Below are 18,560 nucleotides of genomic sequence, written 5' to 3' on the forward strand. Positions count from 1 at the left end.
CCTCTTGGGAAACAGAAGTTCTGTGTTGCTTCATATTGATGTGTGTGATATCTACACACAGTACCAGCCTTATCTACCATTACAGTTCTAAAACAGTACATTCATAGATCAATATTTGTACAAATCTTTTACCAACTTGGTGAAAAAAAAGGAAAATTTGACATAGCTGAGGAAGCTAATGCCAAGGTTATTATTATTAAGAAGAAATCTCTGTACAAAGCTGATATGCTGGTATAAAAATTGCATTATTTGTATTGCAGATTTATTGGACATTAATGCCAATTATCCTATGATGACTTACAGTGTGAAGGTCACTCTTAAAGGACCGGTGTGTAGGATGTAGTGGCATCTAGTGGTGCAGTTTCAGATTGCAAGCAACTAAATAATGCTTGCCCTCCAAGCGATTGAACATGGCGGACACTCTAGATAAAAATGGCTCATAAATGTAGCAGTTAGCCATATGGTAGTGTTTTCTGTGTTAAAGGCACACTATGCAAGATCTTTATCTTAATATAACAGCTTCGAAGTCATTTCGATGGTAAACAAACTCGTAGTATAGGGAATCATCCCGATAGCAAAGCAGGAGAGGGACCAGCAATGCAAGTCCGAAAGGTGGCGCCCCGCCAAATCTCGCGAGGATCACAAATTGCTTTACGGCATTCACTCAGATGTTACCTGGTCATCTTCGGAGTATCTTTGCCTGTTACGCTTCCATCCTACTGAACATGTACCGATATACAGGGGGGAGGGGATCAGGCCCTGAGTGCAGAGACGCAGAGACGTATAAAGAGACGGCTTTGGTGAGTGGTATTTACGACAGTTAACGTTAAATACAAGTACTCCGCAGCGACTCTAGGGGTAGCTGTTTGACAAAACCGGAAAACTGCATAGTATGCCTTTAATATAGAGATGTAGTATACATATACTATAGAATATGATGGAAACATCTGTGAGTATATTAACATAATAAAGTACAATATGGTAAATTATAATAGTATCAGATATGAGACATAGCACAAGGTGGAAGGTAGTAATACAGTATAATATATAGTTTAGTGGAGCGATATCAGTATGGTAAGATATAGTATGACATCCGCTTCAGTTACCTGATGTCCCTTTTGGAGCAGTTCTACCTCTCTCTCCCTGTATGTTTTTCTGAATGTCTGGAGTCAGGGCAGAACCTTTAGCTGCAGCTCATCTCCATATTCAAGCCTCTTCAAATACTCTGCTCAACCATCACCACACTGCCAGATTGTAGATTCAGCTACCAGTTAGTGCCCGCTATGTTCCAGCTCTTTTTTGTATTTTTGCTAATTTAGCTTTTGGTACCCATTCTACTCTCTGTTTCCCCTGCAAGTCCTGACTCCAGCCTCTGCTGCTTCCACCTCGTTAGGATTAAATGGTAAATGGACCTGTACTTGTATAGCACCTTTCTAGTCTTCCGACCACTTAAAGCGCTTTTACACTACATGCCACATTCACCCTTTTACACACATTCACTCAGTGAGGCACAGCATCGGGAGCAATTCAGGTTCAGTATCTTGCTCAAGGATACTTCAACATGTGGCGGCAGGAGCCGGGGATCGAACCAACAACCTTCCAATTAGAGGACGACCTGCTTTTCCTCTGAGTCACTGCCGCCTGTTTAGTGTGCAACTCTGCCTAACCCACTGCTCTTCTCCAGTTTCCAGCTCACTCACTTTCCCCCTGGATATCACTCTGGATCAGCTTCCTCGGCCTCCATTAGGCCCGATAGTCCTGTTTCAGCCCCACACTCCCCTCAACAGTCATCTAACCTTTTTGAGTTTTTGTAATGAATACCCTGGGTTCATTAGAATTAATGCCATTTGAAGTGCCACTTATCTAAATATTACAGCATATTGGTAGCATATAGTACTGAATCAACACTAGATCAATGAAATGCTTGAATGAAAATATTGACGAGACATATTGGAATGATGCTTGTTTAAAAGCCCAAAAACAGACAATGAATACAAGGTTTAAATCACTTCAATATAAGTTGTTAATCATATGTCTGCAAATATTCCAGATGTTTGTACGAGATGTTTGAATGTGAAGGGTACCGGAAGGATGTTATAAAATGTTTGTCAGAGATGTCAAAGTCAAACTGTGTATGTGGTATGGGGGGGGGGTTATACTCTGTGGGTTCCACTGCTGCTGTACAGTCTGATGTAAGGATGTACAATGGAGTACTTGATGCCTCATTTATTTGTATGCCAACAAAAGAGCTCAGATGAACAGAATAATTACTATACGTACCAATATGTCAAATATCATTGTTTAATTTACTTGTATACTTATATTTATTTTGCTTTTGATATTGCCTTTGTACTTTTCACTGCTCCTGTTCCCTTTTTCTGTAAGTTGCTCTTACCTTTGCAGAAGAAAATTACTGGTAGTCAGCTACCCAGCATCAGTGATATTAGTGAGGTATGGTGTCTGCACAGGGCCCAAAGGATACTAAAAGACACCAGACGTCCCTTCTTATCCTCAGCACTTAATCATTCAACACAGTCATTTTTCAAATCTATTGGATAATGACTCAGCGGGTGAGAGTTGACTATATCCAGAAACAGTAAGCTGTTGAATGACAGGCTCTAGCTGTGGTTTGGGACCAGCACACCTCCAACACAGTGTCCATCCACTTCGACTGTGTTTGAGCACGAAGCATCATCCATGGACTGCGCTATGTCAGCTTGGAACACAGTTTACCCCTTTGAGTGCTTGATCTCGTAAAGAAGGTCTCTGTAAAGATGTGGGGCACAACAGTCTCTGATTTCCTGTTGTTTGGCCAGCCTAATTCCCATTTTATCTAGACTGGACATTAGCCAAGAGCAGCAAGTCCAAGCTGGTCCAGCAAGGCTCCTTTCCAGCTCTCTTTCCTCTATAACAGTGTCTGTCTGAAATAAAAGGTTTTTCTTGGATTATCATAATTATTAAACACAAAACCCATAGTTAGTAGTGTTTTACAGCCTGCATTCTCTTTCTGTCCACCAAGTGGAGCTCATTCTGCAGCTAACGACACCCACAGTTTCCCTCTGTTCCCTCCCTAAAGACACTGGTAAAAACAGAGACATATTTTCAAATTAATACTCTTTTTAGGGTGTAATTGAACACATTATACGTCCAACTGGCTCGCTAATGATGAGGAGGGAGAGGAGGAAGAGCAGCAGACATCCATCATCGCAGTGTAATAGACATGGTTGAGCTCGGGGATCAGTGCTAGTCTGGCAGCATCTGCTTCCACCGTCAGCCATACTCTCCACGGAGGGGAAAACCTGATTATCCACAATGACAGCAGTGTAAGTGAACTGGCTGGCTGTCAACAGGAAAGAGAATATGCTACCAGAGTGTGTTGGGACTGAATGTTTGGATGTAAACACTTTTGAGTGCTGGCAGTTGGTGTGGGCCATGAGAAAGCCCTAAGTCATTAATAAGTAGAGTTTCTCTTCTAATGCTCCTTTCAAGAGTATCAGATTGGTTTCAGCAGGGCCCGCAGGGTGTGCTGACTTCAAATACTTCCCAATCATTCCCAATTCACACAGTTTCCCAGTCGGTCTACTTCTATTGTCCATTGAGCGGCATCTCTGCAGTAGTTGCACCATTACCATGGAGGCCGTGTGCAGATCAAACTGTGCTCCATTTTTGTTTATTTGATATTGGAAAACGCGGCACTCTGGGCTTCAGTACCACACTCAAGAACTAGATACTGGACATCCTCACAAACCTACATCTATGTATCAGTAGAATCTGGATAAGATAGGTATCACGATACAAGGGTAATGTTTAAGTGTTCGTTTTTCTGATAAGTTTGGTTGTAATTAGTTATTTGAAGCTATACAAATAAGTTTTCACGTCATGATTGACAGCTGAGGCCTGGTTGCGACTGAGTTGGACCTTGATACTGCAGCGCTAACCCCGATCACTACTGTGCACACTCAAGCTCCAAATGGCAAAGGATGGCAGCGGATGTATTTTTAATATTTTTGGCTTCATTGTTGTTCAGTGGGAGGAAGTGGAGAAGTGACATCCATCTTTTATATGTTGATGGTTTTTTATCAGCAGTATGTTCTAGGCTTGAGTGAATGAAGCCTATGAATCCTAGCAAGCTTAACATTTGGCCTAAGTGATGAAGTTAACAGATAACATATTACATACTCAGCCTAGAGCTAAATGTGACAACACAGCTTATCTCACTGGCAGGAGAAATGAAGACTTTTCATCTAGATATGACTTCACAGTCGATCACTTAACATCCACAACAAGCACAGGTTGGAACGTGTCGGCTCACTTCCCATTCTTTCCATTCCATGTAGCACACTTCCTGTGGCACCGTTGAGAGCCATACCAAGTTTGCATCTTTTAATTTACAGCTAGCCCGGGGAGACAGTCTGGAGACAGAGACACATGGCATCAAAGACAGCAGCCTATTGTAAAGCTGCTGTGTTGTGGGAAGCTTAAAAGCCTATGATTACAGACCCTGGTAGCTTCTTGAAATCATCATATATCACCAGAGAGAAACATCAAAATCAGAATCAGAAATACTTTAATAATCCCAGGGGGAAATTATTTTTGTTACAAACTCCAACAAAATATAAATATATATAACTATATATATATATATATATATATATATATATATATAAGATCAAATGTACAGTAATAATGTGCAAAAAGTGCAAGAAAATGATTGTCTATGTTTGAGTCAGATTACAGAGAGGGGGTGTCTGACTCTCTTAGGGAGGCGTTATAGAGTTTAATGACCACAGGCAGGAATGATTTCCTGTGGCGCTCTGTAGTGCATCTGGGTGAGAGGAGTCTTCTGCTGAAGGTGCTCCTCTGCTGGGCCAGTGTGTCGTAGAGAGGGTGAGAGACATTGTCCAAGATGGACTGAAGCCTGGACAGCATCCTCCTCTCTGCCACGGTCGTCAGAGTGTCCAGCTCCTCCCCCACTACATCACCGGCCCTCTTGATAAGTTTATTTAGTCTGTTAGTTGTCTGCGACCTTCAGCCCACTGCCCCCTCCACCTGCATCGCAGCCATCTTCTCACCCAGTAGAGCCGGACGGATGGGGTTGAAAGCACTGGAGAAGTCAAAGAACATGACTCTCACAGTGCTCGCTGGCTTGTCCAGATGATTATAGACTCTGTTCAGCAGGTCGATGATGCCGTCCTCAACTCCCAGGCGGGGCTGGTAGGCGAACTGTAGTGGATCAGTGAAGGGCCTGACCAAAGGCCTTAGCTGCTTCAGGATGAGCCTCTCCAGGGTCTTCATGATGTGGGACGTCAGAGCCACCGGGCTGTAGTCCTGAGGGCCGCTGGGACGTGGCGTCTTTGGCACAGGAACGAGGCAGGACGTCCTCCACAGCACAGGGACCCTCTGGAGGTGCAGGCTCAGGCTGAAGACTTGACTTAGTACTCCACACAGCTGGGGGCACAGGCTTTAAGCACCATCAACAAATATATATTAAAAAATGCAAGTGTGGTGCCAACTCTTACTTCACTCCTGCTTTGTGTACTTACTGAACTTCCTAAAGACAGAACTATCAGCACATGATAGTTTAAGCTGCAGTAGGTGCATTTTATAAAAATAACAGTTTGTCTTATTTGCTGAAACTTTCACTATATCCTGACAGTAGTATATGAAACAGATAATCTGTGAAAAAATCAGGTTCCTCTGGCTCCTCCTAGTGCTCCTAATGGCATTTGCAAGAATCGGGCCCGGACGAAAACAACCAATCAGAGCCGAAAAGATAGAAAAACGCTTTGGGTTGGAGGCTTAAAGATAGCTGATTGCTGAGTTTCATTCCCAAAGAATCGGTTTTCGGCAACTTGGGAATGAGCCTCCATAATATCTTCCTTGGCTCTGATTGTTATTTTCGTTAACGTTCCCTACTACAGCTTTAAGTAAGAGCAGAAGGGACAAAATTATATAAATATTCATAAAATGGCCAGGCTAACACTGTGGCCCTCTTTGTCAGGCCTAAGGCCAACCATGTTGTTCTGCAAAAAGAGACCAATGTTCATTGTTGGTAGGAGACATTTTGTGGCACGATTGCGGCCTGTTGCTACAGAGGGATCACTTTAGGCGTTCAAACAAATGACCAGTGCTGTTGTTTTACTAGTTAGGGCAGTTTAGTCTGACTAGCATACCTAGGAATTGTGTCCATATGAGTCTATTTACAGCCAATGCCAATGTTTAGTGCCAATGCAGAAAGTAGTGTGCCCTTTTCTATGGTTAGATGGTGTGGAAGACCATCTCCTCTTTGACTTGCTCTTAAAGTTTGCTTTTTTATTAATCGTACCCTATCATCATTGCCATGAGCAGATATTCTAGAAAGTAAGATTTTATAACTGTGACTGTGCTGTGATCCCCTCGGGATGTTTCCTAAAGATTCCAGGGGCCCTTTGACCTTTTTTCATGGCTCCAACATCAGGCCAAAATGTTTCCTTAACCAAAAAGGTCCAGTGTATAGGATTTTGCCAGTCCCTTCAGGATTTTGCAGGCTTAATAGGGGATTGTTGCAGTCTAAAATGCTTGATTTCACAGCAGCTTTTCTTAAAATTTGCCATGCATGTAAATATTTTTTGCAGTGACAGTCAAAGTTGCAAAAATTGTTTTTAACGTTTTTAATATAATTTATTAGAAATCAAAGACATTGTGTTTCAGTATGAATAAAATTGCTAGTAGTTTGGTGATGTATGGCTCAGAATTTTGTATGAGGGACTGCTATGATTGGTGAAACTTGCAGGAAACTACAATGATTGGTCAAATTTGCAGAAAAGCAACTTCAACAAGGTTGCTGTGTGTGGGGCAAGTTCTGGTGACCGCAAAACTTACTAATGGCACTGTCTAGAGCCAGTGTTTGGTTTGTCCATTCTGGGCTACTGTAGAAACATGGCGGCTCAACATGGCGGACTTCGCCAGAAGAGGACCCGCTCCTTCTGTAGATAAAAACAGCTCATTCTAAGGTAACAAAAACACAAAGATTCTTATTTTCAGGTGTCTATAGACTAATGAAAACATACCATTTTCCATACCAACATCCATTTCTGACAATAAATCCTCCTCAGTGTTACACATTGGACCTTTAAGGCCACAATGTCATCAGAAGAGTAAGAATCCCCATTGAACGTTCCTTTCCAACAGCAAAGCGTCTGCAATAGGTGCTACAATCACAGACATGTTCTACACACAGGTCTTTATAGACAGCTGCATTATTGTTACAAAGAATAAAGTGTATGACATCTGAATCAGGGCTTCAAGCCCAGGAGATTTCAGTCAACTCCCCGGGGCTTGTTGTGTAGCATGACAGATGAGAACATACAGTAATGAGCAGTACACAATACGATATTGTGGAAGATAATAGATTTATGGCAGCAGCAGTTCAGCCTAACTGTACAGCAGCCTCACCTACAGTACAGAAGTTCAGCATGAATCTTTCATCAAGGAGAAAATGAAAGGAATAATAACCACAGTGACAGAGTGAAATTCTTCAGGGTGGGCTGAAAAGCTTTGTAAACACAATTATCTGACTTCCGATTAGCTGATTAGAATGTGTTTGTTTATAAATATTTACAACAGCAAGGCCAGAAAAAACATAGCAAATGCTACATTTGGTGCATGTTACCTACAGTATATGGTAGTGACTACAAACCACTTCAGTACACTTAACTATGCTTCACACATAGATGTGGAATGATTCTTCCACAGTTAGCAGATCTGTAACCATTATGGTTAGAGACAAGAAGCAAGGCTGGATTACAGGCCCCAAAACCTGGGGTCCAGGTAACCTGTGTGTGTCCATTTGTTGGTGGTTATTTGATTAAAGCTGCACTAATCAATATTTCTGTGATAACAATTGATCAAATGGCTCTGTAATATGAAAGGTGTTGCTTGTAGGTGTGAACCCATGCAGAAATATAACCAACTCTTCAGTTCTCTACTGATTTTTTTTTTAGCCACTTTTAACACATTGTTGGTTTAGTTTTAGAGGCCTTATGGTCCAGTATACAACTTCTACAAGTGTGATCCATCAGTGCACATACACTGAGAATGGACAGTGACGTGGGAGATTGGAGGTAGAAGGATTAGATGCTTTTTACATATTATTGTTCCCAGCTGACTATTTCTATATACGTCTTCATGCCTGTCTGGAAGGGACCTTTAACATGTCAGATGTTATGTTTACAGACTGCGGAGTGGCAATAAATAAATAATAACATTTTGCCCCATTAAGGTTTTTCTAACAGTTTCTGTAGTTACTGCTCTCTGCCTTTGTAGGGCAGCACAGGTAACTGAGGGCTGATCCATTCGCACTTTTGACCCGAGTCAAACCATGCTGCTGATTGCATTTCAATTAGCAGTTAAACCACGGCGGGTTGTGCCGAGCCAAGCCGCAGCCCAGATGGATCTTCTCTGAAGTAGGGCCAAAGCGTGCCCGACCAAGGCTTACAGTGACATCTCGCAGGCGACGAACTCTCTTCTCCCCCTCAAAAAACAAGTGTTCCAAGACTGTGGCTGTAAAGCAGAGTTACAGGTCTCTGACTGTTCAGCTCAGTACTTCGGTAGCTTCTAACTGAATCTCTGTGGTTTAGTTTGTCTACTGGGTGTCTGTACTTTCAGATATCTGCTGAGTTTGCTGCTTCATAATAAAAGCTTATGAAGAACAATATAACCCGGGACTTAGTGTGAGGAAATTCTAGACAATCAAATGTGCCCATCACTGGAGTGGAGCTTCGTCTTTTCTTCAATGAAAAAACAAAAGCGACTCTACGCAGCGCAGGAAGGAAGGTGGCTGTGTTGATTTTCGCTGTAGTACGAAACCATCATCAGACAAGAACCTTTTATTAGATTCACTGCTTTGTTCTTGCTAACTTTTCAATCTTGAACTCTCTCGACCATCCCTCTGCCTGTAAAGACACTCGTCCAAGCGGGTAGCCCTGTTGTCACGGGTAGGCGTACTGAGTCAAACCAGCACGTGTGTATATAAAACGCTGTTAGTGTGACAAGTCCTGATTTATTTTGATGTATTTTGCGTAAGCAATCTTGAGTTATGATTATCTGTAGGTTTTGGAAATCACTGACCAGATCGTCCTTTCCATCATATGACCCACACTGATGATCATCTACCTTCACAGAGACACTGAAGGTCAGAAGACACAACAGGACAACGAGACCTGTTAGGTAATTAGGGTGTTAGGGAGGTGCAGATAGTCCATTGATATTCGGAACCTGAGGCTGTTCGAGCTCTACGACTGATGAGCCTGTCTGGAAGTCCAGCTCAGTCATATGTAGGTTTGTAGATGTCTAAAAGGAATTCATCAGTTTTCTGTTAGTGTGGACACTGCTGCTCTGATGTCCTGGCTATGGAGACACCTTGCTCCACCTTACTATACCAGTGTTTCCTCTATGTTGATTTTGGAGCGGCCGCTGTTAAATTTCTGCCGCCACGGTATCAGAAATGTGGCAGATGCACAATGTAGTCACGGTTGCCTTTTAAATGATCCTGCCGACATAATGCACCCCCGTCGGCTGCCGCTCACATTGCACTTTAACAACAAGTAGAACTATTCAGAGGTTATTGGGGCTGTCCACTTTAACTCCACATACTGTTGTGTTGTTCGGACAGGCCTGCCCCCACTGCTAAAACAAATCCTAGAGGAAACACTGCTACACCTTATTTAACATAAATCTTCCATCACACAATAGTTTTTATAATCGTATATTTAACAGCCAAAAACACAAAACAGACAAATATTTGGACACTGCATTATATTAGGATCTGTCAAAGGTTTATTTAAATTAACAGTAATATTTACATCTTTCAACTGACACAATCCAAAATTAAATTCTCAATCAACAACAAAAGAGGAATTCACTTTGCAAAAAGAATGAAAAGAACATAAAGGCTGAATGTTTATGCCTTAGGAAGCTGCAGTATGTTGGCACAAAGTTCTGTGTGACTGCCGGAAAATATTGTTTATGTCTTCACATGTTCCCGATGGGCAGCCTGCATGCACAGGTATTAGAATGCATTATGGTCCAGCAGCAGCAGCAGCAGCAGCGTGTGTGTGTGTGTGTGTGTGTGTGTGTGTGTGTGTGTGTGTGTGTGTGTGTGTGTGTGTGTGTGTGTGTGAGAGAGAGCAGAGAGAGATCCGGCTCTGTAGTTCAGCTGTAGTTCCTCAGGTACACCAGTCTGTGAGGTTGGAACTTCTCCCGACACAGGGGGCACTCTGCCTGTGAGGAAACAACACACACGTGACAGCATTACATTAGCGTACACACAGAAGGTTGAGGCCGTATTCAAGCCTATGTTAAGGAGGGGGGTTCTGGGAGTCTCTGCACACACATTCATTGTAACTAAACAGTTAACCACAGCTTCTGACCCTCTAAGTCCAAGTTTCGGGATCCAGTGTGTGATGGGAAAATTAGCTACTGGCCCCCACCAACCCCTCATCCCTCCCACTCCCTGAGGAGTGTTTTTCTATAGTGGGACTATGGGTGTCACAATATACCAGTATTGAGTATTCATGCTCATAGTACACATACTATAACAGGGTTGTCATGCTTTAAGAAATCATTTTCCAGGATCTCTCTTCACAGTACAGGACAGCACATACCATCATATCATTTACCGGTAGGCCTCATACTGACACCTTTTACCCCAGTTTTATTCCTCCTTTTTTTATGATGCAAGGGTATAGACTCTTTGCTGAAAATATTGCTATATCGATTTTTGGTGGTTTGAATCAATTTCCTACTGTTTCTATGACTGGAAAACTAGTCTCTAATTTGACTTACAGCACTTTAGCACAAAACATTTGATAGACATTGCCATAATATCAGAATTGGGATTTCTTTTGGCCAAGATAATCCTGGTTTCACATTTGCTGTTTGGTAACATGATTTCACACATATTACTTTAGGAATATGGAACATATGAACACAAAACTGAAATTATCAAAGTGTGAAAGTATTGTATTTTAATTCCCAACAACTCCCTATTACTTATGTAGTACAGTCTAAAGATACAGATAGACAGTCATGACACAGGCCTGACCTTCGTGTTGCACCACTCCGTGATGCACTCCCAGCAGAAGAGGTGTCCACAGGGAGTGGAGGTGGAGTTTCTCCTCTCCTCCAGGCACAAGATACAGCGGGCGACTCTGGGCCCCGAGCCCGGTGTGCGCTCAGGGCTGCAGACAGACAGGTCGAAGAGATCGGCATCAAACTCAAGTCATATCATTTATGATAGTGACAAACGGTAACCTCGAATGAGTGTAATCAGCATCCATAATTTTATGGCTCACCTGCTGGCAGAGCAAACAGGAATAATTTGACCATGATCATTTTACTTATCTGTTGTCAGATCTGTGCAGAGTTCAGAGTAAGACACCTCAACAACTACTGGCCAGATTGCATTGGAGTTTTCACTGATATTTTAAGGGAAACTTTAGTATTTCGCAACCTGGACACTATTTTCCCATGTTTTTGTATAAGACTAATGGAGACAAATTCTTAAATTGGCCCAGTATTGTGTGAGAGCGCTAAACAGATTCCAACGCAGTCCTTTGGGGGAAATGTTCAGTCAGTTTACTTTGTCTAAAGTTGCTTGTTTATTTCACTGACATTATTACTGTAATGTCTGATAACATTATATGAAGGACCCCTACTTTTTGTTAAAGAAACAGCCTTATATTTCCCTGTTCAAGTTGTTGTTGGTCTACCGCTGCATTTAGTTTGTTTGGTGTCGGTTTGGTGTTTTTAACCCTTTAAAAACAGCAAAGTCACACAATAACATGAACAAACTAAACCACCAAAGTCAAACAGTAACACAATAAAACTAACCCAGTGGTAGAACAACAACTCCAGTGTTCTGGGAGTTATTAATAATAATAATAATAATAATAATAATAATAATAACAATCTTAGCCTGTCAGAAACAAGCAACTTTACTGGACTTGGATGGAGGGCAATTGACTGGAAGGATTATTGCAGCCCGTTTCATAGCTGCAGAGATCTTGCTCGATACTGAATCAATTTCAAAAATTGCTGTCCCCATGAGTCACATAGACATGAAAAAAGCCAGGCTGAAAAGTACCAGCGATTCCCTTTAAGGTCCCAGGAGGATGAATTCTAACAACACCTACAACGACACTCACTGAAATACTGACAAACCTCTGTTTACTTCAACACTGAAATATTTATTTTAAGAATAAGAATCAGCTGTTTTAAACTGCAATTCAGTCCTGCCATCACCACAAGACAGAGATGGAGGTCTTGACATCTCAAGAGCTGTGTCCTTCCATCTGGTCCTGTACCTGAGATTCCTGTGGAGCTTCCACTCCTGCCGGGCTCTCTGTCTCTGTCTGAAGTTGTTGAGCTGCAGACAAACTGTGATGAGCAGCTGGAGGAGGGACACGACCCCCAGCAGCCTGTAGCTGCTTCTGATGGTTCCGTCATCGCCGTTCAGCCCTGTCACACGCAGCTCACACACACACACACACACACACACACACACACGATGACATAGCTTCACTCCTACATATGTCACAAGCCACCAATTGCCTTGCAACAGCAAAGCGGCATAAAACAGTGAGTAACTACTGTAGAAAAATACTGTTAACTGTTAAAAATATTGATATAATATATTAGGGTGCTTTTTATGCCTTTATTCTGATAGGACAGGTGAAGATAGAAGGGAAAGGGGTGTGTGGGTGGGGTGACTGAACCCAGGCGACTCATTTTAGCCTACATTTAAAAAGATTGTAATCAAACCAAATAGAATTTCAGTTTTTGATGTAAAAACTGCACTCAGTGCCTCTAGAAATGTAAGCCCATAAAAATCCAAGCACACATACACTCAGTTTCCAGTTTACTGGGTCCACCTAGCTGGAACTAATGCAGTGTAATACAACAGTCCTGCATTAAAGCCTCCTTTCATGAAGGTTCTAATGTTCAGTTTTTGTTGAGCTGTTTTAGAGAGGTGTTGATTCGACTGTATAATTATTTTAGAGGATGTGGTTTGTGGTTCTGTTGAACTGTATTTAGTTATAATGAGAGGTGTTTGTCATTTAGTCCAGCCCCACTGATATAAATGAGACAGACAATATATTACATTGGGTTAGTTTTAGCTAGGTGTACCTAATAAGTGGCAAAAATCTTACAATAAACCATTCCATTATGGGCAGCAAACTCTCTTCAGGATGTTATTCATCACACACTGACATCCTGCCTACTCAACAGATGGTAAACTAATTAACTACAGTGGTTAGGAAATGTGCTGAAAAACAACAAAAACGGTGGGGGAGTAGTGATTGGACTAAAATGACACTGTTTGGGAGGTTTATCGTATGAAGTTGACATGCTCTACTTTATCTTTTGACATGATTCTATATATGCTGTGTATGTTTTGGAATGAATGTATGCAGGCACACTATGCGAGTACGGAAGCTGTCCCTCGCTGCCTACTCAACTCCTTATTTTCCTAAGTGAGTCTGCAACTGCTCGTCTTCAGCTGGTTCAGAATGCGGCAGCCAGGCTTTTGACAAATACTAAAGAGAAGAGAGCACATTACCGTCACTCTGGCACACTCAAGATCCTCTTGATCACATTCAAACGCTTTAACGGCACAGCGCTGTTTTACATTTCTGAGCTTCTAACACAATACTCGACACAGATCTGCACACCAGCTGCTCTTAAATGTCCCACGGTCTTGGCTCATAACAAAGGGGAACTGTGCTTTTAAGGTTTTAGCTCCAACACTATGGAACTGCCTCCCCCTCACTGTCAGGTCAGCTGAGACTGGAATGCATTTTTAAAAACAAAAAAAACCTTTCTGCATTGCCTTTCTATTGTTTTTATTGTTGATTATCTGTTTCTGTTCATTGTTAATTGTGAAGCACTTTGGAACTGATGTTAAAAGTCCTATATAATTATGTTTTTTATTTTCACTATTAATAATAACGATTTAACCTATAAGGAAATGAGCCATATTAAAAACTTATTAAAACCACATTAATCTGGGGACAGGATTGCTGTGAATTAGGGCTGGACCCCAATATTCCACTATTATATCAATTTGTTGGGTAGGTATTCGCTTGATAATTTTGGGATTCAGATATACGTGCACACACCTACACGTCTATCTCTTACTGCACGCTGCTGCGCATACACACACACACACACACACACACACACACACACACACACACACCAGTGTGCCCCGCCCCTCCTCTTTCTGCTTCTCTTTACTTATATCATATAGGGACACACTCATAGGCTTTGTTGACCCTCCTTTAAAGTCGGACAAATAAAACAACTCGTGTTTTGGATTTTTCTGGCCTGTGAAGTAAAAAGTCATGCTCAGCACCCATCATGTTGTTAGAAAATGTTACACTTTATAACGTATTATAGTCTTCAGACGGGTCCAGATCAACATGCTGTTTGGTCCGGGATAGGGACTGAGGCCCAAACTTTCAGAAGCCCTGCACTGAAGAGTGTAACTAAAAAGCCCAACCAATAAAAAAAAAAAAAAAAACATGACCTGATTACAATGGATATTTAGTTGAGAGAACACATTCATGTGAGTAGTATGAATGCAGAATTGGTTATATATGTGAATGTATGAGTGGGGCCTACTTTACTGTCGATGCAGTCTAATATGTGAGATATATTTGAAACACGTAAGGAAATCACCTACATAACTGATTCCAGCCGCCCTCTTAGACAGGTGATAGAAGGAGCCGCTGATGTAGAAAAGAGCCACATGGAGTCTGTGCAGGAGGGTGAGACCCTGCTGGAGGATGAACACGGCTGGCAGGCACGCCCTCCTCTGAGGCTCGGACAGCAGCCCCACCGCCCTCTGCATCAACCTCCTCAGCCAAAACTCAAGGCTCCACACTCCGGACGCCGCCTGCCGCCGACCGACACCACTGCGGCTCTCCCGCCCGCCTTCCAGCTCATTCTCCAGGCACACCAGGACCTTGTCCAGGAGGTAAGGGAAGAAGGCGTGGCAGAGGACAAAGAGTCCTCGTCTGACCCGAGAGGGGATTTGACGTTTAGTGGGATCCACCTGGACGATGTTGACATATTCCTCGCCCAAGGTTTGGTAACCTGGGGAGGAGAATAATAAAAAACCAAATATTTAATCACAAGATAAAGTAAAGTGAGATTTTGTGCTGGTTTGGTCAGTAACTACCTGAGAATGTTGTTAAGCCATAGTATGCGAGGTCTGACAGCAACTCTATCTCTCTCCTCCAGTCCAGCCATCTTTTGGACCCTACAGAAAGAGAAGACAGAATTGAGAACAATTTCCTACACAGCTAGTTGATGTTTGAACAAGCAGGTCTGCATTCATCCATCCAGCAAAGCATTTATGTAATAGTAATCCATTACCAGGAATTAATGGACTCCTCGTCGGGCATTATCCCGTTTATACCATGGTAACTTGCTAAAGAACAAAAAGTTAAGACCTTTAATCTTTTGCAATCAAAATCTAAAGTTTTTCACACGTCATAACTCTGTTTCCCTGGCAACACCTGAGTCACTTGACTAACACCTGGAATAATCATTACCATCCCATAAGGTTCTTATGCAATGAAAATTGCAATATTCAATACTCCAGTAAATAGGACGAGCCTAAACATACGACACGCTCCCTCCGCTCAGAGAGCTAACATGATTCTAGCTAGATTCAAAGTCAATGGCCAATCAAATGTTAGCTCTGAAGCTACATGTTAAAGTAAAGTAAGTTAGCTAAAGAAGCCGAATGCTAATTCTCACTAGTGTTAAATATGAACAAACTCACCAGCAAGTGTTTGAAACGCTTCGTTGGCGTTGTTTCTGAGGAAGGTCTGATAATATTCGTCCTTTTGACTGGACCGGATGAACTGGGACTGGTTTGCAGGAGCGAGGGACATTGTCAGCTAGCATCAGAGAGCTAATTTCAGATGCTAACATTCCCAAACCGAGTTACAGTTCATGGCGAAATGTTTCTGACCACTGGCAGGAGTTTTACTTCCATACAGTAACGTTAGGTTGTACACTAGCATGTAGCATACAAAGTGCTAAATGCTCAGACTAGCAAACACTCAAGATGTCACCGGGCAGCGAGCAAAACACAACAAACTAACCTAGCTACCATATTGTGTCCGTGCTGTGTATTCTGTAATATTATCCTCTCTTATCCGCGTAGAGTAGCTGTTCAGTTTCATGCAGCCAAATCAAGTTACACACTGGAAGTAGATGCCCTGAAAACTGACAATGGACCTCACAGTGCCACTTACTGGCTGGAGGGGGTATTACAGGCCCACTCTCAACTAGAAACGGCGAATGAAGTATAAATTATGTATTTCCAAACAGGGTATTTCAAAAGGAATTAGCCTTTGATCTCATTATCTGACTATGTTTTTACTTATTAATACCTAATTAATGTTTGAAACCAACGTTTGACGTTTTTATTTGATTTAATTTTCATTGAATACTGGTTTTATTCTAAGGTCGTAAGGCAGGCCTTTTTGTAAAAATACTATGGCTACACAATTAATTGAAATATTATCGAAATCACAGTATGACCAAATGCAATATCCAAATGGCAGAAGCTGCAATGTGCAAAAGTGAGTTGTATTTGTTTTGCTTGTTAAAAATCCTTTTCTATAACTGCAGTTACAGTTCCGTCATTCATTATTTTATGAATTTGGTTTATTCTGTATGTCTCTGAAAGTTGACCTGATTTTTATAATGAATATGAGCAATAGATGGACTCATAATGCCTCTTTGTTCTCATTCACACTTTAAAAGTATTAAATTTGAAGACTTTTGAGTTTATTCCTGTGACTCTTTGTCCTCAGCCTACAAGAAATTGCCTCCCTGTTGTTGCTGATACGTCTTCTTTCACCACCACCTGGGGGGCCGAAGTCTTCAAAAACTATTAAGGTGATTATAATAATTTGTCATCTCACTTTCTTGGCCACGTGTGTAAATTAGGATTGTTAAAGTGGATGAAATTGTCTTCATAGGCTTTCCTTTATCACACTAGCCAGGGAGATGTTCGAGTAATCACTTTTTGTACAATAATGTAGTTTTCTCTCTCTGTTTCTTTATCTCAGCCTTAGTCTTGCTACAGTTTGGAGGATCATCTCCCCAACCAGCAGGATCAACAGCCATACCTCCTCGCTGTTGGGCGTCAGAAGAACTGGATTGACAGCTTCTACATCACCATGGATAAGCGTCTCATTTCATGCCAGGCAAACCACTCACTCAAGCCTTTTGATGAACATTTTAAAGCACATTTTGCCTTTAATTTGTATGACGATAAGATTGTGCATTGTTTTATACATGAAAAGGCAAAAATAAATGTTATTTTTGAAAATTGAGATTATTGTAATCAATTGTTATAATTAATATTTAAATTTTTAAAGGGAATAAAATGAACTCCACCCAAATAGTAAAAAATTTAATGAGCAGTGTTATGTTGTATCACTCACTGTTAATTTAACCCTCTTTTGCGAGTTAAAGAAGGAACTCTGGCAAAGTGTTAAATGTTTAACTATTTCAAAAGTGTTAATTTAACTCTGGAGAGTGTGGAGCTATATAAACCCTGAAAAGGTGTTGAAATCAACTCTGTGGGAGTTAATTCAACACTGGATTTTTGCTGTGTACTTATTGACTGACAAACTTTAGATAAGGCTCCCCCCAAATTTTCTAAAGATATGTACTGAGGGATGACCTCAAATTTGACATTTCTGTATTGATATTTTTGGCTTGGCTTAATTATATATATATATATATATATATATATATATATATATATATATATATATATAATGTTTTATTTATAGACCATTCGTACAATAAGAGAAAGATGATGTAAAATACTTGAAGTTGAAATTGAAAAAAAAGAAAAGAAAATACATCTGCGATAAATAAAAGGAGCAGTGTGTATGATTTAGTGACATCTAGTGGTAAATTTGCAGATTGCAACAAACTAATCAACTGCTTGCCTTTCCAGCTTGTAGGAGAAACTATGGTGGCCTTGAAACCTGTGAATAATGCGAAAGGCCAGTGTTTGGTTTGTCCATTCTGGGCTACTGTAGAAACAGTAACGAGAAAGAGGACTTGCTCCCTCTGTAGATGAAAATAGCTCATTCTAAGGTAACAAAAAACAAACTACAAACTAAATGTTACACACTGGACCTTTAATATTGGCTGATATATTGACCTGGACTGGCAGGTAATGCAACAATACAACCTGCTAAATATCCTAACATCTGACCAACATAATTTAACAACTTTAATGAAATTATATATCTTTTAACTGCACTTTCAAAAATTGCATTTACTGCAATGTTGCACAGCAGCTAATGTGACCTCTTGTACAAGTTGCTACAAGGCAGGTCCCTGTGTGAGTAGGTTAAGTGCATTCATTCATTCACTCATTCAAAGCCCCAGCAACTCTGCTGTGATCTGGATCTGGAAAGTTGCAGAACCAGTTTCTTTGTCTCCTCAGTGCTGCTCCCTGAGCCAGCCAGGTGTAC

General features: G+C 41.3%; 1 protein-coding gene across 1 annotated transcript; it reads right to left on the reverse strand.

The window, feature by feature from the left end:
• Positions 1-9,793: 9,793 nt before the first annotated feature.
• On the reverse strand, positions 9,794-16,266 carry pex10 (peroxisomal biogenesis factor 10). The gene is made up of 6 exons (XM_051426401.1): positions 15,833-16,266; positions 15,224-15,304; positions 14,726-15,138; positions 12,345-12,511; positions 11,084-11,219; positions 9,794-10,260 (listed from the first exon to the last, which is right to left on the reverse strand). Exons 1-6 carry the CDS (start codon positions 15,942-15,944, stop codon positions 10,192-10,194), a joined length of 978 nt encoding a protein of 325 aa, XP_051282361.1. The 5' UTR covers positions 15,945-16,266; the 3' UTR covers positions 9,794-10,191.
• Between the last annotated feature and the right edge of the window lie 2,294 nt (positions 16,267-18,560).

This window comes from Dicentrarchus labrax, unplaced genomic scaffold, assembly GCF_905237075.1.
Source record: "Dicentrarchus labrax unplaced genomic scaffold, dlabrax2021, whole genome shotgun sequence".
Lineage (NCBI taxonomy): Eukaryota > Metazoa > Chordata > Actinopteri > Moronidae > Dicentrarchus > Dicentrarchus labrax.

What these genes read in the sequence shown, in the direction of transcription:
- pex10 (XM_051426401.1), bottom strand. Translation starts at nt 15,944, where the DNA reads ATGTCCCTCGCTCCTGCAAACCAGTCCCAGTTCATCCGGTCCAGTCAA. An exon ending in GGGCGGCTGGAATCAGTTAT is followed by an intron (nt 12,512 to 14,725) that starts GTAGGTGATTTC and finishes TGTGTGTGTGAG; the next exon opens with CTGCGTGTGACAGGGCTGAA. An exon ending in AAGCTCCACAGGAATCTCAG is followed by an intron (nt 11,220 to 12,344) that starts GTACAGGACCAG and finishes GTCTGTCTGCAG; the next exon opens with CCCTGAGCGCACACCGGGCT.